Source organism: Haemaphysalis longicornis, unplaced genomic scaffold (assembly GCF_048455015.1).
Source record: "Haemaphysalis longicornis isolate Haplotype H1 unplaced genomic scaffold, Haemaphysalis longicornis Haplotype H1 scaffold_8, whole genome shotgun sequence".
Taxonomy (NCBI): domain Eukaryota; kingdom Metazoa; phylum Arthropoda; class Arachnida; order Ixodida; family Ixodidae; genus Haemaphysalis; species Haemaphysalis longicornis.
Genome location: NW_027526445.1, coordinates 187,351,024 through 187,371,492, shown reverse-complemented (window position 1 = coordinate 187,371,492; position 20,469 = coordinate 187,351,024). Strand labels below are relative to the sequence as shown.

Here is a 20,469-nt window from a genome sequence, read left to right as displayed (position 1 = left end):
TTAGGGTAAGAACGTGAACACAAGGACAAGGCAAGAAACACACGACATTACTAACCTTCATGCTACTACCTTCATTCTCAAGTACTGACCCAGCTACACACTTCTTTAGTGGTAGTGTTGGGTACTTGCCTGGTCTCCTCGTCGTTCAAAATGAACCAACCATTGCCGGCTTGACCAACTTAGTTTTGCTTGAATTCTGTCCTAACAGGACATAACACTTTGCATTTTGGTGTCCTTCCTACATTTCTATGCGACCCTTTATCTGCGTGAGAATCTCCCAAACAGGCTCTTGCTTTTACATACCAAAACACACCCATGCAGGCAGCACTGTGCAATGGCAGCTGTGCAGTACTAGCCACAGCATTCCTTTCATTACTATTTCTTACTTTCACAAATCAGTCTCAATTAGAGTCTCTGCAAACAACAGACATTTCTAGGGTCATGCCTACCACATCTGAAATCCCCTTGATGTTTTCAAAGCAAAAATTTTGCAGGTGTATTTGAGTGTCATGTTCTTACTCGATAACCTATTATGTCGTTTTGATGTTATTTAATGGGAAAAATTCAGACTAAAACTCTTGCAGTTTACTGCACCTATCCTACTCCTGGGCTATGGGGTGTGCTGTAGTGAATGGTTCCAGAGTGGCTTCAACTTCCAGAGGATCTTTAACGTGCTCCAAAATTTCAACAAACGGATGTTTTCGCTTTCGCCCCCATCTAAAAAGCAGCCACTGCAACCAGGATCGAATTTGTACTTGAGCTCAGCAGCACAACGCTTTAATCACTGAACCACTGCAGCGGGTAATGGGAATTCAGGGCACTATAAAATGTTTCTCATATATTCATCGTCTGTGTTCTCTTTTGTTCCTTGTGCCATCTCCTAGTGTTATTGCATCCCTTCCTGCTTCGGTCAAAACTTTGACCCGCAGTGTCTAAAAACCAAGAACAGGGGGAGAGCCTGACCATGAAGCGGTGCTGCAGGTGGATGGGCGTGGACCCCGGCTGGAAGGCCTCTTGCATCAGCTGCGGGCGGTACTCCGGCAGAGAGGACCGTTGCACGGTGGCTTCCGCCGGCTCTGTCGTGGGAGCCACAGTCGGATCGCCCTCCGCATCGTCAGAGTCGTTGAAGATGAGCGGCTCGTAGCGGGCCTTGATGCGGCCCAGGTCTGCAGCCGAGGGGAAGGAGCAGGCGTACAGGCACGCGCACAGTGTCAGGACGCTTTGCTACAGAACCAACACCTGCAGCTGCTCTACAATGCAGCCAAGTTGATGACCAGAATCAACATTAGGCACCTTCATCAGCAGCACACAATGGCGTCAGAAAATACAAAATGGTGCGACTGACAGACACGGTACACACACACACAAAAATAAAATAAAATAAAATAATAAAAAACAAGGTGAGTGTGGACACCAAGCTGAATTCTATTCACAACAATATTGAGGTAACAAGATTTGAAACAGGCTCTCCCTTAATTAAGCTATTTCTTTTGAAATCATGTACCAAGAAGCCCAAGCTTCAACCTCTTATAGCAGATCACTCATCATAATGGTCACAGGGTTTTAAGGCACAAGAAAAACGTGGACACTAGAAGAAAAAGAAGAAAGTTGTCATCATAATGGGGTTGAAATAAATGAACGCGAGGGGAAGGGCAAGATAAACATGGAATTTCTGGCAACCGATGACAGCATACCCTCTGTGATGTAATGAATCGAAAGGCGCACTTACACGGTCATCCCCCCACACTGTGATATGGCAGCCCTGCGCAAACAAGTGCGCCATGCTTGTGCCTGTAATTGTGTGCTACTTCGGTGGTGCAAAACAAAAGGCAGCAGTGCCACAAAGCGCAGTGCGTGGCAGAGTGCAGGGGGCCGTCCATCTCAATGGCACTTCACATAGTCCAAGGCATATGCTGGAGTTGTGCGAATATCAAATTTGGGACTGCAAATCAAAAGCAATAGTAAAAACTGACTGCACGTCGAATAGAATATTTTTGAATAGGAATATCTTTGCATGATGTATTAGTACTCATTCAGCATCTAAAACATATCCAAAAAAAAAAATCTGTAGTCAGGACCCAATGACCATTCTCGGCAGGCAGGACTTTTAAAAGGGCACACTGGTCTTAAACCAAAAATGTTTGTTTATAGTTATGATGATGAAAATTATAGGAGTTATTGAGTTTCTCATTCTGATTGCAGATATAAGATTTGTTTTTGTGTAAAAAGACTACATTCAAATTTATTTGGATTTTTTATAGTATTCAATTTTTTGACAGCCTTTGTGAAAGAACTGCTGGAATGATGCAGTTGAACAAGGAACAGTGAACTGTGCACAAATCAAGCAGTGCAATAAGGCTAAGGTTATCATTCTATCTTGTCTGTTGCATAAGTTACGACCGTTTGAAGTTTCAAACGGCCGTAACTGCAGAACATTTAACCGATCCAATTTGATTCATGGCGTTGCAAATGGCTGCGCTTGTTGCAGTTCCGACGTGGTGAAGTGTCCTAATTCACAATCCATCGAAGTAACCGCAGCATCGCTGTCTTACCACAAGTTAATTTGCAAATGCGTCAGCGACGGTGTCCACACAAAGCGTTTTTGTGGCAGCGCGCCCGCCTGCAATGGGGACACGTTGCTGGGCGCAGCCATCTTGCCTATCTGACGACAGAACAGAGACTGATGACCTCCGTTGTCGCGATGATAGCCGTTGGATTTCCAACAGCGCTCGCGCTGCCATGTAACTCCGCCTAACTGCCTTTAAGGGGGGACACTGGTCTTAAAATAACTTCTTTTAATTTCCAAGTAAGCTATGTGAAACTTGAAAGTCTTGCTGCTTTTTCCCACTGATTTCAAATATTCCATGATTTTTTCAGTTGGTCAATTAATTCCCAAGAAAATTAGAGATGTTTAGTCATTTTTGGAGGAACAATAGACAAAACAGTGTTGGTCATAAAACTGTAATCTTTACATTTTCCAATACTATGAAGCCTGCTGAATACAATAATCGAAGCAGTTTTTTTGATGTCTCGCTTGGAACTGATTTTACAGCTCAGTAAACTTTGTTGGCACCAGTGGCAAGGAACCATTTGGAATGCCCATTTCAAACACCAAAGTTTAATGACCTGTAAAATTAGTTTCAAGCGATGCATCAAAAAACTGCTTTGATTATTGCATTCACCAGGCTTCATTGTATTGGGAAACAAAGATTACAGCTTTATGACCAACACTGTTTTGTCTATTGTTCCTCCAAAAATGACTAGTTATCTCTAGTTATCTTGGGAACTAATTGACCAACTGAGAAAATCGTGCAATATTCGAAATCAGTGCGAAAAAGCAGCAAGACTTTCAAGTTTCACAGAGCTTACTTGAAAATTAAAAGAAGTTATTTTAAGACCAGTGTCCCCCCTTAAGGCCAACTGCTGTTGTCGTAACGGCCGTTAAGCTGTTTGTGTATACTATCAAGGGTTCAAGCCAGGGCAAAAAAACCACTTCCAATGGGGAACCTCAAGTAGCTAGTTTCCTTTCTTCAAGTCGGCGTACACCCTTAGGCACAGGTTGGGCGCATAATCGCCAAATTTAGAGGAAATGTAGCAGGATGTAGCAGCCAGAGCACTTGGGCGCAGTTTGGCGCAGCAGTAGCATCACTGCATGCCTCTCCCCAAAACCACAACCCTGCTCACAGTTTCGAGCCATAAAGCTGAACCGAGGTGCACTGACAAGCCTCTAGGATCCTTCTGCTGAACAGTAGCGAAAAATTGGTGCACACTCAAAGCCCGAATAGTCTCCAGCAGGTTGGGGCTCCGTGCAAGGCCTCAGGTTATGGCGGTACCCTGTGCCAGGTGCCCGGAAACGCGCGCACCGCCCGATGCTCACCTACGTCCTCGTCGTCATCTTCCCAGTCCGGTACCTTGGGGGGAGGCGGGGTCTGGAAAGACAAGATGGGAGCAACAAGAGTTCTCACAAGGTGCCTCTACTGTGGCAGAATAATTTGTTGGCGATTTTAACGCGCCACGACGCAGGTTTGTACGTAACGAAGGAACCAAACCACAATGTCAGGAGGAGAGTGTCGGTTACAGTGCACTTGAAGACGGGGTCCGCTAAAACAAGGAAGACAGGCAGGTGAAGGGATGGGCCAATGAAAGTGGGGAAGATGACACCCTTGCTTGAACGCCAAGCTGAGCGCAAGATTAAACTCGGCCCGTGCTCTCCTGGCCTGCTATAACATTCCTGAGGTGCATAAACGCTTGCCCAGAAGAGAACAACCGTTCACTACCACTCCCAACATCACCTCGTTCTGTGGGGCCAAACACAAACTATGCTGAGAGCACAAAACTGCTTGGCTGCCTTGACTTCTTTCGAATGGGTGAGATGGTCCCCACCTGCTTTAATCTACAGTAAGCACCAAAAGCAAACTTGGCAAAAAAAAAAAAAAAAGGGTTCATAAACATTCACTCTCATCACACGATGCTGTGTCACTATGGCTTCGGCCATGGTGGGATCACTCAGAGCAGTGGTGATGCACATGCGTTGGCACCAAGGTGGATGTGAAGGTGTGCCTCACAACACACGAATTTTCAACATGGCAGATCATGACATGGCAGCACAGAAGCAGCAGCAAGTTTTCTGTCACAGCCTGGGTTGCCATTCCTTAACAGCTTTTTGCCAAAGACTGGTCCATTCATGGTACCAATGTACAGGAAAGGAAATTTAATCCTCTTGACAAGTTCAGTTCATCATGGGTCATCAAAGCGTCATGCCATGCATTCCAGCTGTGTTGAGGTGCGTCTCCGGTTCCTCTAAGACATTGTCGAAATGCCCTTTAACTAAAGTTTAGCAGATGGTGTAACACATGTACAGAGCACCCGTCTTTCTACCGACATGCGCAAGAGCGTTGCAGCAACTGCGACTATAACCCAACAAATGTGGACAGCAGCTGTAGGAACGGCGTGGCAGGCATGCCCGGCCAGGCACTGAAACACTTAGCCCATGCAGCAATGGTGTACTGTCAGTGCTCCAAATGCGTTCCTAAACTACCCGCCGCGGTGGCTCAGTGGCTAAGGCGTTGCGCTGCTGAGCACAAGGTCGCGGGTTCGATTCCCGGCCGCGGCGGCTGCTTTTCAGATGGAGGCGAAAAGCAAAAACGCCCGTGTGTACGAGATTTCGGCGCACGATAAAGATCCCCAGGTGGTCAAAATTAATCCGGAGCCCTCCACTACGGCGCGCCTCATCGCCTGCATTGCGTCGGCGCGTTAAACCCTACAATCATCATCATCATCATCACGTTCCTAAACTATTGTATATTGTCTGTGACTTGGTCCACATTCAGCACCACACCTCGTGGCTTCCACCCTTACGCTTGGTTCATTGCAATGAAGGAAAACAGCACAAAAGATGGAGTAGACAAAAAAAAAAAAGGGATACATGCAACAGTGTTGTGTGAACGCCTTTCTTCTTCCGTACCACCTTTTACACCGTTTTCCTCTGAAGCACAATGCACCAACAAGCCTAGCCTACCAGCTAACCCTTCTGCAGTTTGTTCCAGATTTCTAAATACTGTTCTAAATATTGTCAGGGAAGAAACAAGAACTAAAGGCTATGGGAGGAGGGGGAGAAGCAGATTGCCTAGGACATATTGGGGTCCACGTTAAGTGTCAAACCTCCCCCACCAATAAACTCGGAGTGTTCCGAGAGTGATCGCGATAGCCTCAAGGAGCCACGAGACCTATGCAATGGCAGTATAAACTGGCCATCAACTTAAAATCCGAGGTTCCGTAAAGTGACCATGCTGTTCCAGATGCTTTATTGTTGTGAGCTTGAGTGTGTGGGAATCGTGGAGAACCGCGACCTGCGATCCCGAGCCAGCGCGCGCTTCGGGAGAGACGCTTGTGCGCTGGAACCGGTCCGGCGCTCCGCTGGTTCGTCGGCGTCCCCCGAGAGATGGCGCCACCAATGTGTGCGGGGTTAGGCGCGCGGGCGGCGCGAGCGTGCGCGCACGAGACGAAGGAGTCTCGGCGGAGACCCGGTCGGGGCGAGATCGGCGGAACGCGGCGGTGATGGATACTTGTGTCTCAGGTGGGAGCTTTGTTTGTCGCGCGCCGTGAGTGCCTACCTCCCGTTCGCGATCACGACCCGGACGGCGTGATTCGTGAACGCCGTCGAGCCTTGTGCTCGCATGCTTTGGGATTCCCCAAATATATAACGGCTGTGCTTCGGCACTACTGTCTACTGTGTTCTCGTATCGGCGAACCTCGCTGGGCTGCCGTAGCCATGGGAGCCCGCGTGGTTGACACGCCGGGAGCTAGCGTGGTGGCTTACGCCAGGACTGGCTGAGGCCCCCGAGGAACCCCACCGTATATCCCACAAGTGTGGTAATGAATCGAGGTGCTAGTTTGGACATGGTGTGCATAAGATAGCTGCACAACACCAATAAAGGGCCAGGCACAGTAGCCACATAAACACTACCCACGTAAGCATATTTCCACTGGTTAAAAATAAAACTGCAGCCCCCCCAGGAACAGCCCGAGTCAACTGTTTAAGGTCTCCCCCTTGAAACCAGGAGTTGTTGAGCACAGAAGAGAGCAGAAAGCCAACAGACTGAGGCTCACTCTGTCACACAGCAAATCTAACAATATTTAGAGCGAACGACATAAGTTGCAAATGCCACTTGTGAATGCTGTGTGATCGAATGAGTTCAGAGAAAACATCCACAGTGGCTTCTGAACAGAATGAGTACCTAACCTCAACAGCAGTGGTCCATCAACACGGTTGAGCACTGTGTCTAAAACACACTAGTAAACCAAAATTTTCCCCTCCATGTAGTTCTATATATATAAAGAAAAAAAAAAACCTTCGCAAAGCTCTGCTGTGTTTGCTGCTATCCAGATACGGATTTGTTACTTACTTGTCTCGACTTCTGATGTGAATTTCACCTAGAACAGAGCTGCACTGTTGTCACTTAAAAAGGAAATTTGTTTTGGTTGAAGAAAAACAAAAGGTCTACAAACATTACAGGCCTATATACATTATCATCCTGAAATCCTGCATCACTGCTATCATCCCCAAATTACATTTACCTCACTGTGTAATCCCGCATAGCCAAACCGAATGTCATTTATATTTGAATCACTTTAGATTTGCATGTGATGAAATCAGAGTGACAGGGGTATTAGAACAACGTGGCGTCTACTCAAGTCTACGGGCAAGACCTGTGGTGGACAGAAGCAAGCAGGTGGAGACAAGCACTAGTTGCACCAGTGCCCTAGTGAGTGGTACCCAGCCGGGTACGTAACTGGCTCAACCAGGCGTTTTGTTCCCCTCCTCTCTTCCCCATTAAACACACGCACACACCTTTGGACGGGCCGGTCCCTCGATGCCCTCCACGGCAGCCAGCTCCCCCTGCAAGGAACAGGCAGGCCACGGGATTCTTTATAACGCCTATGGTCAAGAACCACAGGCATGACAACTGCACTTTGTTTGCCCAATTAGTGCAGCCAAGCATGTCAGTCGTGCAACGCAGAGTTACTTGATGTAGGAGTTGCGAAACTCCCCATAGGCCCCATGCACCAAAAAGTGGCCCCTCGATTGGTCCACTGTTTTGGATTTTTTCCTGTACAGTGGCGCCATCTGTTGGTGACAAAATAAACCATACAACGTGGTTTGCCGCTCGGCGAGCTGGGCGAAAAATGGTATTTGGGTCACGCAAGTGTTTTATATACATCTGAACCGAGTAGTAAAAAAATGCGACCGTGTGTTCAACAAGATGCGTTGTCGCTTGCGCAGTGTTGTCTGCTGCGCGGCATGTCTTCCAGTGGCAAAAAAAGAGTTAAAAATGTGCTTCGAAGGCTTTACGCAAGCTTGAAAAGATTATTTAGTCACTTGATCAGCTACTGGATTAGTTTTGGCATACAGTGTGGTGTAGGCTGACCGACAACTGGAAATTTAGTACGTCAGGTAGGACCTATCATAGAGTTTCTTACAGTATACACTAGAGAGGAATCTGGCGCTAGCGTCTATGCGGCTCACATCAAGATCGTCTGTGTCGTTATGGACCGCCATTATACATCGCGCTCGCCTTAGTTTCATCATTGGCTTGGATTGAAAAGTTTATTGACCGCAACTTTAAACAAACTGCCACAAAAACGCGAAAAATATTGTGCAATTATGTAAGTGGAAAATAAAAACAGGCTGTTTTAAAACTAAAGAAAAAAGAAGTAAAGCGTATTTTTGCCGGAACGGTTGTGCCTGCTATTCCGCAGGCCAAGGTTGTAGTTACAAACAATGTTATTATTTGAGGGGTAACTCATTGGAGACTGTGATTTTATTAATTTTACCATTATTTCAAAAAATAAGCCGTTTGAAGAGTTTCGAAAGTTTTTTGAGCGTGCCTATGAAAACGTTGCCTTCGTGGTGAACCGGTGCACAGCGACCGCCAGATAGTTTAACAAGAAAAATGAAAACGTGGCGTTAAACAGTCGTGGACAATGACAAGATAGGACGCATACAAGCGCCCGTATCTGCCGTATCTTGTCTTCGCCGAAGTACGTTTTGTTTCTTTTCGTCGGCTACAAATTTCGCGGCGGCATATTACCCGCTCAGTCATACGTCCTTCGACTGCGGCATGAGCAACATAAGGTGCAATCACGCATTGCCTGCTGTTTCACTGAACACGGCTACCACAGAAAGGGGACGATTTCAGCTTCCTTGTAGCTCATAAACAAGTGAATGCACAGTGAAGAAAGCAAATCCCAAAAACCGCTTAAGAATCCAGTTGTCATGTCAAGCCCAAGCCAAAAAGGATGTCTTCCCATGAACCCCCACGACGACATGGCTTACGAGGCGCAGTTTCCTCTCTAGTATACTTACTAAGAAACTCTATGGGACCTATGTTGTGCCGGAGTGTTCGCACAAGTGCCAATCGATCGAGGCAGTTGCGCATACACAGAAACAATCTCAACAAGAAACCACAGTTAAGAAAGCAATGAATAACTAAGGAAAGTACAAAAAATATTATGCACCTTTAAACTAAAGTTGACCGTTAAATTGTCAGTTTTAATAATTACTGTGTTTTTTGGACCGTGCTTGCGGTGGCCGTGGTGGCGCCACCATACGCACGATCCAAAGCGGGTGGGTCCAGAGGAAGACCATTTTTTGAGGCGGAGTTTCCCAACTGCCTACAACGAAGAGTTCTGGTGCAACGTCACATCTCATCAAGCACGTGGGAAAAGGGGATAGTACAGGCTCAAACGGTTACTCAATGCAATGAGCCATGTGGACAAAGGCTTCAAAATCAGGCAGGTGGCCCACTGCAAAGACAGCAAATACTGCAAAATGCACTTCAATTAGACCTCTACGCAGGTTAAAAGACCACTATACACCAGCACACCACTGTCACTAAAATTGGCTATTGTCGAAATTGTCGGCCCAAGCATTACTTGTTTACTCATCAGCTGTAAGCACTTGTTCACCACAGCTATGAAAGTCATCTGCGAGCATTTATTTACTCAGTTACTTGCATCCTATCCGCAGTCACTCTGATGTCAAGCTGCATTCATAGGCACAGGGCATGCGGGGAATTCTGCTGTTCTTTTGAACTCGCCTACCTCGGCAAGGCTTACCAACACTCGCGCAAGCCACTGACCTATGCACACGCCAACGACAGGCTGGCATACAAGCCGACACGTACATTTGCACTGCGGCCCTCACTGGTTTCACTCCCCCCCACAAAGCTCCCCCAAACATATAGCTCAAAGGCGACATAGAATAAAAAGAGGGGGGGGCACAACAATTTTTACTTATTCACCCTTACTATCAAACAGGTGAGATTATGTTCCCCTGCGGGCCTCTGTTGCACTGCGCAGCTACCAAAAGGGTCCCGCTCCCCCGATTCAGTAGCCTAATGGGTAGAACCGTGGGTTTTGGAGTAAATGACATGGGTTCAATCCCCAGCAATGGGAAGCATTTTGCAAGACCTATGATTTTTCCAAAGTGTAAAATGTTCTCTGAGCACAAGTGTATGCATCGTTTTTGTTAATAAGGCTGGCTAAGGTTGACATGCCACGCCCCGCCTCCAAAGCAACCTTTCAGGTTGGTTTGGAGGTGGGGCGTGGCATGTCAACAAGTTTGATCAATGTTCAGCATCGCAACAGAAGTGCCTAGCTTGTACCTATCTCGGAACGCAATAGCACCCCAAACAGAGCAGAAACTGGCGCAAGAGCCAGGGCCTCTGTGATACCATGCCCTTGCACACCATTGCAGAGAAACGACGCCGCTGCTTTGTTCCCAACACGAGAGAGAAGCATTTGAAAAGACTGCTGCTCTGTGCCAGCACTGGATCCATAAAATCCTGGCCACACAAGGTGGTTCCCCTAACACCCACCTGGGCATTGCAGTAGACCAGCTCCTTGCGACTGGGGTTCCAGCAGAGGCTGCACACACCCTCTCCACAGGACAGCCTAGGCAAGCGTGAAACAGGCATCAGCCACACCCAGCTCTAATGCCCAGTAGTGCTGCTGTTCCCACATCATTCATGCTAGAGCAGTTCAAGAGCTTGGGAAGCAAACACTTCTTGAGCCTTTGCCCCACCCCCCAACCACAATCGCAACTGAACTGCCACTTTCGCGGCAAATGTACTGCATAGTGATACTAAAAGTGCTGAACAAAGGGCAAGGAAACAATATGGCCTCACAAGTACTCGTCCGTCTTCTTTCCTCATTCAGCCCCATCAGCCTGATCTTGCATCGCTGACAGCAAATGTGCTTAGGGCAATTTAAAAATGCCAACGCCTATGGGGGCACTGCCTGGTGATGCTCTCCAGCACAAGCTCCTATGCAGCCCTGCAGGAGAGATGGAGGGGGTGCTCACGTGTGCAGCAGCTGTCCTGCGGCCCAGTCCCAGAGGAACAGCTTCCCCTGTCGCGAGGCAGCTGCCAAGAGCTCGCCACAGCCGCTGAAGGCTACCAGGGACAGGTCCTGCGGGCATACCAGTACCGTCATCTCAACCCTTTTCCGTTTTTCACATTACCCACTCCACAAAAAGGAAAAAAATAAGTGCAGTCCCACTCCAGCAAAGCTAGGGCAGGTTTGATGCCAACCAGAATTAAATAAACAGAGGTAATCATCCAAAATCTAGCGTTTAGACCCAAACAAATTAGTATATGACTTCAATCAAAACTTGTGCACGCACTAGAACTACTAATGATGAGAAGAGGGCCGGTGAGCATCAAATATTAAATGCAATGAGAGCACTGTTCGTTATCCAGGACAACGAGGGAAATAGTCATGGGTATAAGAGGCAATCAAGGCACAGAAACACAACGGGCTTGTATACAGCTGAAAATTCCACCCCTTGGTCAAAATTTAGCCTCACAGTGTAGGCACATCTGCTAATGAGACTGAAATTCAAGCTTCTAATTGGAAGGGTTTGCCCACGGGCAAACCAAATAGCGGTTTGAAACTTTTGAAACAGTTTTCAGCTGTTTTTCCTCCTCCTTGGCCACTCACCTCAAGGACAGAAGCATGCGCCAGGGTGTCGGCCTGGTCCCAGGAACCACGCGAGGCCAGCCGCACTTGTGCTCCCACGGGCAGAGCCAGCTGAAACGCAACGGCCCTGCTGCTTTGCTCAGGCTTGCTGGGTAGAGCATGCTGGTTCACACGATGGATGGTAGGGCACGGGCATAGTGTTTCGTACTAATATAGTAAAAGCTCGTTAACTCGAACTCGGTTAATTCAAACTGACACCCCATTCCTGGCACAGCCCTGTATATTTCAGTGGGGGGAAAATTCCCAATAATTCGAACGCGTCGGTATCCACAACGGTTAATTCAAACTGGGATCCCATGGCTTCCATCACTCTTTGCGGGAGAAGTCGGTCCAGAGCGATTACAATGTGTTGCATATCCAAACCAAACCAATTTCACTAGTGATGCAGAACAATGAAACAGAAAAACAACTGACCGATCAATTAATTTCGTTCACTGTTCGAGCTCCATGAACACTTTTTATGAAATCCCCTGCCACAAACGTGTAGTAGTGCCTAGTCCAGAGGTGGCTTCTTTGTGTTCCGCCCGCACAGTATGGCGCGATGCCCATTCGTTCTAGTGCCCGCCCGCCAATTCGAACTCCACTTAATTCGAACAAGTTTATGGGCCCCCTTCGAGTTCGAATTAACAAGCTTTTACTGTATATAAAGAGGGAATCTGCATCTTCTTTGCACCAAGTTTTCTTTTCCAGATTGAACCAACCTTGGGACAAAAACCAACCGTTAAAGCTGTGGTACCTTCACTGCAAGAATCCTGTGGGCATCTTTACTTTCACAAGCTACACAGGTCGATCCTTTCGTTCCACACAGTTACTTGCTTTCCCTTGTGTGACCAAGGATGGTGAAACAGTATGCGGAGCCCACTCTTCAGACCCCACTTAATAGATTGATCGTAGGGTTTAATGCGACGACGCAATGCAGGCGATGAAGCGCGCTGTAGTGGAGGGCTCCGGATTAATTTTGACCACCTGGGGGTCTTTAAAGTGCGCTGAAAACTCATACACACGGGTGTTTTTGCTTTTCGCCTCCATCAGAAAAGCCACCACCGCGGCCGGGAATCGAACGCGCGACCTCGTGCTCAGACCCCACTTAATGCCTTGGCCTAAGCCGGCACACCATATCGGGGACAGCTCAGAGGCAAAAATGTAATGGGTACCCAGTAAAAGGTTAGGTGAACATTCCTTCATGCACTTCTCTTTTCCCCCCACAGCATGCTATCCGCACGGACATTGAACGTTGGGACTGCACGGCCCCGTGGGGCATGCAACCACCCCACCACTGGGCAGTGTCCCCTCGAAGTGCCCCCAGTCCCCCTCACCTTTCTTCCTGATGGAGACCAGGACAGGCGCCCGAGAACCTTGGAGGTCCTGCAGGAAGGATAGCAACAGCATAGAGTTTCATACTAACATATACTAGAGGGAAATCTGGCGCTGCATTCGCGTGCCGCCGTGGGCGGCGCCATTGCAGCTAGCGACGTTCCTCGCCTCCTTGGCTTGGTTAGCCACATGACTTCTTTTTCGTCTTGAAGCCAAAAGAGGTAACATTGTTTTTCTGTTCATTTTCCATGAAGCTTCTAAATAATCCCTGGCAAATCAATCTTTATGGAGCTTTTATTTTTTAAGAAGAGAACAAATTCGATTAATTTTCTGCAGTAATATTATTGCATTTTTGCAGCCAAAGCCAACTTTTCAGCCTGTTCGTGAGCCATGCCAAGGACAAGTGGAACGTGCCTGCCCGGTACATGACGGCACGCTCACCGAAGCGCGGCTCCCCTAGACGGTGGCGCCACATTTCCCTCTAGTGTATATTAGTATGAAACTCTATGAGCAACAGGACGCACCGTCTCACCATCCTGAGCTGAAGCAGAGGGCACGTTTGGTGCAGCTCACATCTCCCTGCTATGTTTTTTATAACCCTGTGTCTCAGTTAAATCTACACAGAAGCTTATACATTGTAGAGACAACAGCGGTGCCAATCAGCATCTCACGTCATTAACAAGCACAACTGGTGTGCCGTGAAATGAGTGCTGTGTTACATTATGCAAATGAATCCAACCAATTTACAATTTCACAATCTAGGCAAACACTGTCACTGTCCGACATAAATAATAATCTCCAAAGTAGCGCCCTTAAAGGGGCCATGAAGACAAAATGCAAGTTTGGTTCATTCAAAAGATTGCCTCGTTACAATCATACTGACATCACACTTCTAACGTAAATTTCGCTTGCATAAACTATGTAATTAGGAAAGAAGGGAATAGCCATGCGCACCACCAGCTTATTTCCCGCAACGGAACCTATGATGTCATAAGCCCAACTGTGCGATTGGCTGACGCCGGCAAAAGCAAACACAAATTAGGCAGGGCTTATAAGCTTGCTGAATGAGCTATTTGCCGAACAAGCTACACGAAATGTAGGGCACATTCTTTTTACAGCAGTAAGAATTGTGGGGTGAAAATGAAAACATTACGAACGAACATGTAAACACCGAACCAGTTGTGCGGCCCTTTCCCGGCTGACCGCTAACGCAGGCGTTTGACGCACTGGACTTCTCTGAAACAACACTGACCAACTGACGCAGGCGACACAGTCACCATCTTTGTCGATTCATAGCTTAAGTTTTAGGAAACGATTAGTATGAACCGTAATCAAAGTACGGCAGGTATAGAAGTCTGGCCAGAAGTGAAGTGCAAACAGTGACACTTCAGCAGTACAGCAGTGCCATCTATGAAAGTGGGTGATAACAAGGTAACCAAATGGCCGTCTGTGAGATGGTAGCAGCTCTGCTTGGCAGGCTATCTTTAGTATTAAGGCTCTGCTCTAGATATGGAATTGTCGACATCACGAAAACACACGATTTAGTGGGAGAATTGAAATTTCAACTTGAAATATTTAACCCTTTGAGGGTCACGGCCGTACATGTACGTCCTCTGCAAACACCTTCAAAATGGTCAATGACGTACACGTATGGCATCGCTTGTATGTTTAAAAAGCGAGCCTTTATCGCCAACTTTTTCTTGTTTGGCATGTGCTGCCACACTTCGGAAATACGTGAAATTTTTTTCTTGCGCTGATGGCTCTTCTTTTTATTTTTTTATGATTTACTTCAGCGGCACGCCAGCTATCGCTTGCGCATCCGCTAACGAGGGGGCGCACTGGGTATTGCCCACCAGGCGTCCGGGCGCCTCTCGTTTCTTGCACCTGCCACAGAGCAAGGGCGCCTGCGAAACTAATGAGGCTCTTTTCTCCTTTAATTTGTATTTTATGAGAAGTGGGCCGTCTATGGCTCCCGCATCAAGCCGCGTTTCGTCCTCCGGGCGGTTCCCACTTTTTGCGCCCGCGAAACTACAGTGCCTAGAATATACTGGCTATTGTGCCGACCGGAGCGCTTCGCTATGGGGAAAGGTGGCGCCGTTTGCAATGAAAGCCCACCGATGCCGTCAGATGTCGCCGCTTGACGGGAGGGTGCTACCTCAGCAGACGATACAGTTTTTTTTTCGCTTCGGAAAGCGGTAAAGTGGCCTGGTGCTTCCGTGATTAAAGTGCTTGTGGACGTATTTTTTCTTCGCCAAGATTCGCCGTTTATTGTTCTGTGTGGGTGCTTGCACATTCGAGCCATTCCCCAGCAGTTTCGGTTTGGTATTGCATCGGTTCTGCAGGCGCGCGCGCATCCGTGCCACGCCAAATCGCCCACTGTGGTTCACTAAAAGTACTTTGTGTAATTTTAAAATAAGCTGAAAATTGCAAAGGTATGGCACACATCAACAATATGATAATTGCGCCGTTGTGTAAAAAGCGGTTACCGGCCAAACAATATCTTCGCAGATGCATGCTACGCGGCATGCTACGCGGCTTGCGGAATGGCAACGAAGCATTTGCACGCCCTATCCGCACGCATCGCGCGGATAACGCCTAGCACTCTTCGAGCTCGCTTGCAGCGCCGAGTGACCAAGTGGCCAGTTTCTATATTTTATTATCCTTTTTTCCTTGTGCTGTATGTTGCAATTATAGTGTCCAAAACTGCAACACACAGCGCAAGGCAAAAAAAAAATATAGAAACCAAGCACTTGGTCACTAGGCGTGCGGACAATTTTAAAAGTTATCGCTGCTAGGCGTGCAGATAAGGACAGCCCCGCCCGCACCCTCTCGCCTCGCAGCGCTCCATGCGGCGGCCGCCGGCATTCATCGCTCACGGTGCCACCCGGGAGGCCGCGGTCGGCACACTAGCCAGTATATTCTAGGCACTGTAGCGAAACTGATGTCTATCCGATTTCGACTCACTCAAAAGGTGCCGGCTTGTTACTCTCTCGTTTTTATTTATTATTTTTCTTTTGTCACTCATGAATAAACCACATTTATGTAACACAATTTTTTTGTCACTTTATGGTCCCCCTAAAAAAATTACGATAATTATTTCTCGAAATAGATTCATCCGAAGAATTTAAATCAGCAATAAAACGAAAAAATTCGACCCTCAAAGGGTTAATTTCTCAGTGAATACAGCATCGTTTGCTGCTGGACAAGTGCTGGGGGCACTATAAAGCACTAAATCTTTCGAATAAAACAGTTGCATTTTGTCTGCATGGCCCCTTTAAAGGCAGCGCCCATGGCCATTGTTGAATGCAATCAACTGAGGTGCGATGCGCCCCAGCGTACTAGGGGGATGTAGAGGAACGTACCGGAAGTCGTTGCTCTTGGCATGAACAGCATGCCACGTCTTGACGCAGGCCTGGTCGGCCAGCCGCCACACACGAACCGTGCCATCACAGCTCGAAGAAGCCTGAGACGGACAGTGTCAGGGAAAGATTTGGCAACATCGCTCTTTCCATGGAATGGGTAAGAATGGTGGGGATCTCGACACTCCCATGAACTTCTGTTAGCTAGCTTTCCCACTTGTCATGCAACGCGCTGCTTCATGACTGGCTTTCCCGCAAGGAGGCACGGTGATGCTTTTGGGCACATACAACGCAGACACACCTCATCCCCAATTTGGCGAGGATAGTGCCTCGGCCAAAACCGGTCATGATAATGATGGTTGGCTTACTAGCAACTCCACTGCACATTCCCACTGCCTTCTTAAATTTAAGAAAAAACTGCTTACACTTTATTGTACTTCTAGGCAAGCTTGAATTATGTGAAGGTTTCTTCCGATTTCTCCGCTGCTTCTTTACTCCAACATTGTAACCTTCTCTTACTAACTTTATTCGCTTCCAATTTACTTTTACACCTCACCGAGGACTGGCGTGATACCTCTGCACCCAGTTGCAACATGTTGCATGGTTTCTGGTTCCTTTCCGCAACCTGCCTGCGAACGTTCCTGTTTGCTTGTGGTTCCACACCACCACAGGCAGTCTCACGGGAAGCGAAGGAAAGGACAACAAGGAGTTTCTTGGGGATCTCGGCACACTGAGAGTGCTGGGGTCTCAGTCACTACGCCACAGCCATGCCCACACATGGTGGTACTATGTGGCGAGTCAAACCATCTCAAGCTCTGCAGTACTGCTTAGTGTTTACTACTTAAGCTGCGAATATGCGGTACTAAGATGGTATGTGCAATAAACGCAGCTCATGATGTGAACCCTGTCATCTTATCCTGCCTCTTTGCTTTGTCTTTGTGAACGGATCTGCCACAGTCCGTGCTCGGACAGAATCTCTGCTGAGCATGGACGGCTGCACTGCGGGGATAACCAGTGTGGGTTGCGCAGAGCAAGAAGCAACTCATGATTTAGTTTTAAGTCTTTAGTTTATCGACATGACTATTCTCAGGAACTAAAACTACATTGTCAGTCCTCTAAAAAGCCGCTGCAGCATTTGCTGCACAGCTTCAAACGCTGCACAGGCTCAGCCTTCTCTGCCCATTTCTTTCAGTGTCATTCCCGCCTCATCTTAGGTTATGGCTCAAGCCTCAGCTGCCTCTGTGCTTACTGCTGGAAGTGTTTCACACCCTTGTGTGGTGAATCCACATTTTGGCCACGACATACAACCTGCTGCATATGCACGCTTTTCAACAAAAAGAGTCCATTTGAAAGTGTTGTTCAACTCACACTATCCTTTCTGCTGACTTGTTGACACTGATTATGACGATGCAATGGCAAGTCCCCAGGGCTAAATTTTGTGGATCACAGGCACTTAACATGCACAGCCTGTGTGTAAACAGAGAACGGGCCGACGGTAATAATGGAGTGGGTTTAAATCAACATTACGAGGGCTGAGAGAGCATGAAAGCACGCTGCACACCAGTGCAAAGCCAATATGCACTTGGCACAAAGCACACATGGTGCTCACTTTTCTGCGGCCCCCTTGAACTAGCGCTACGGACTTCAGCTAAACAGTTCAATAATGGACTCAATGGGTTGAACTGCTCAGTGCAGCCACGAAGTGCAAATACGACTCCTACAAAGTCGTTTCAATGCCCTCTCAGCGAGTTTATGCAGCCTTTTACACAACCAAGTTACTCCTTTTTTTTTGTTAAGCTTGCTCCTCTTTCTAGTTCTGCTTTAATCTCACGGAAACAAAAACGCACAACTCTGCGAGCTTGTCATTGCAACGTGACAGTCTTTCAATCCTTATGGCCACTTCAATGCTTCAGCCACAACAGCCTTTTCCCACCTCCCAGGGCTTTCCCCAAGAATCGAATCAAGGGGGGTGTCTCAATGGCTTTTGGGGGGGGGGGGGAGGCAAGATACACTACACAAACTGTTGCCTTTTTTAGTCCACTAGCTAAATGCCTATTAACCAAATGCTCATCCCCGTGTCATATGTCTTCTTTTAATTCAATTTCATTTCTTCATAAAATTTGCCTTACGCTGTATCACTTGTTTCCAATATTGATTAGTGTGGTTTGTTTTTAATAACATCCTCCGTTTATAGTTTCGCGCCTCTAACCTCGTCTCTTCCGTTTTCTTTTCACCTGATGTCCACTGCAACTAAAGCTTCCTCTGAGGCTTTCTATTTTCAGGGAAATTTCCTCCTTGGTTGGAAGTAAGCCCCCTTAAATTAAAGTAGACAGGTGCATATTTTCTCTTTTCATCTCACTTTGGATGGTAACGTGGTGTTTCACTCCTTTTACTGGGGCTTGACCAAGCTGCCCAGACGTTTAATACAAGAATTGACGAGTAAAATTTAGAGATCCAAGGGGTGTCCAGGAAAACTAGGGGAGCTTACACACCCCCCCAGGGGGTGTGTAGGGTAATCACTGGCAATGCCCCCCTATCCTCGGCCCCAATGACAGGGTGAGGAAGCAGAGCCAGTGGCCTTCTCATCCCATGACGCACTGGTTTCCCATCAACGGGTGACTCGCCCATCGAGCACTCACCAAGAACTCGCCACGGGGGTCGAGGCAGCAGCACATCAGGGGCCCAGTGTGGCCAGTGAGTTCCCGGGTGGCGCCCGACACCACATCCACCACCTTCACGTTGAAGTCCCTGCAATCAACCAGTGTCCACCCTTCCTGTACACACATCACGACCGTTATTCCACATTCTCCTGGGAGAACACACCCACACTTGTATCCAAGGGTTTTTACATATTGACTCGTACTGCATATTTATTCATACTCGTACGTATTTACTCATATTTATGTGCTGGCCACTCAGTAGCACAGCTCCATTTCTACGGTCGTACACAAGCATGGATAACATGGTTTGCTTCGCGCTGGCTTGGTTTGCAAAGCCCTGAGCACTGTCCTTACTTATTAAGGCAAAGGCGTTATATGTCACATTGGAAGGTGACAATGATTCTGGTGTTCATGGCAACATTATGAAAACCCAAGGCCAGAATCAAACCAAGGCATGCTAGCCGTGAATAGATGATGATTAATAGTTACCAAAGTTAATTACTCTTTGATTAGTGGTTGATAGTGATGATTAGCAGGGTGGAATTAAGACAGATTAAGCATGGCAAAATAGCGTGGCCACTGTGTCGACAAGTGGACATGTATATAAAAGGTACCCATCACAACAGTGCACCAGGCTTTTGCCTCTGAAGCACATAAGCAGACTTTTAAGTGCCTCAAAAAAGTTTTTATTTTGCACTGCACCAAATGAGCAAGGCAGGAGTTTTGAAAATTTCTCTACCCAGGCCTGTTGTAGCACCCCTGTCACATGGGCACTTTCAATCAGTATTGAAGCGAAGCGAAATAAACTTTTCAAGCGCGCTCGACGCATCACTGCTGCTACACGGCCCATTTCGGTCGCGATTGAAAAGTTGCACCACCTGCACTCACGTACGTCAGTACCAAAAATACATTTCCCGGCCAGCACCTGGTAACTTTGCGCGGTCTTAGGTATCCATAACGTTTTGTTGAGTCAAGTTATTTGATACAATTTGTGGTGTTAGTTGAAGTTGAGACCTGTGCCATTACTCAGTGGGGACAAGAGTATCACCACTTTCGTCCCATCGTGCTTGGGGAACCGGGATTGAGTTAGAGCGGGATCGGGCTCGACCGCCATTGGAAGTGGCGTGATGCAGCGCCCGATCTGGATCGACTCAATCCCGATTGAAAGTGGCCGTGTGACAGGGGTATAAGTTTCATGTAATGGGGTTTGGGATCTGAGACACTGTGGTTACCATGCCACCCAAGCCTGCTGCATGCTTCTTGTGGATATAGAAAGATGGCAAGGTTCTCTGATGACAGTGCTTTGGCGCCTCAGCCACCCGGGTATTTTTAAGGCAAAAGCTGAGGATCGCATGTCACGAAGGCTGCAAGCCAGTGTGAGCCCAGGATGGTGCACCAGGAAAGGGAAACAGCTGCGCCAGAGGAGGATAGGCCACTGCCGCATGTGCAATACGAGCCACCTTGAAAAGTAAAGGTACCAATGGTGACGAACAGGATGCTCGTGGCGATGGCTAGTGAAAGAGACAAGCTTCTGAGGATGCTGTCCAAGGGGCTGGTCAAATCGTGATGAGCATTGCAGCAAGGTTCAACAAAAA

The 20,469-nt window shown here is 47.6% G+C and overlaps 1 protein-coding gene across 1 annotated transcript in view; it reads right to left on the bottom strand.

The window, feature by feature from the left end:
* The window catches only part of LOC144149579 (WD repeat and HMG-box DNA-binding protein 1-like), a 52,457-nt gene that overhangs the window by 31,028 nt on the left and 960 nt on the right, over positions 1–20,469 (bottom strand). The window contains exons 4-12 of the mRNA XM_077681216.1: positions 18,854–18,962; positions 16,218–16,318; positions 12,858–12,906; positions 11,503–11,592; positions 10,865–10,971; positions 10,380–10,455; positions 7,352–7,399; positions 3,878–3,929; positions 964–1,166 (exon numbers count right to left, since the gene is read on the bottom strand). Of these exons, the coding sequence (XP_077537342.1) occupies positions 964–1,166; positions 3,878–3,929; positions 7,352–7,399; positions 10,380–10,455; positions 10,865–10,971; positions 11,503–11,592; positions 12,858–12,906; positions 16,218–16,318; positions 18,854–18,962 (835 nt within the window). The remainder of the gene's footprint in view (positions 1–963; positions 1,167–3,877; positions 3,930–7,351; positions 7,400–10,379; positions 10,456–10,864; positions 10,972–11,502; positions 11,593–12,857; positions 12,907–16,217; positions 16,319–18,853; positions 18,963–20,469) is intronic.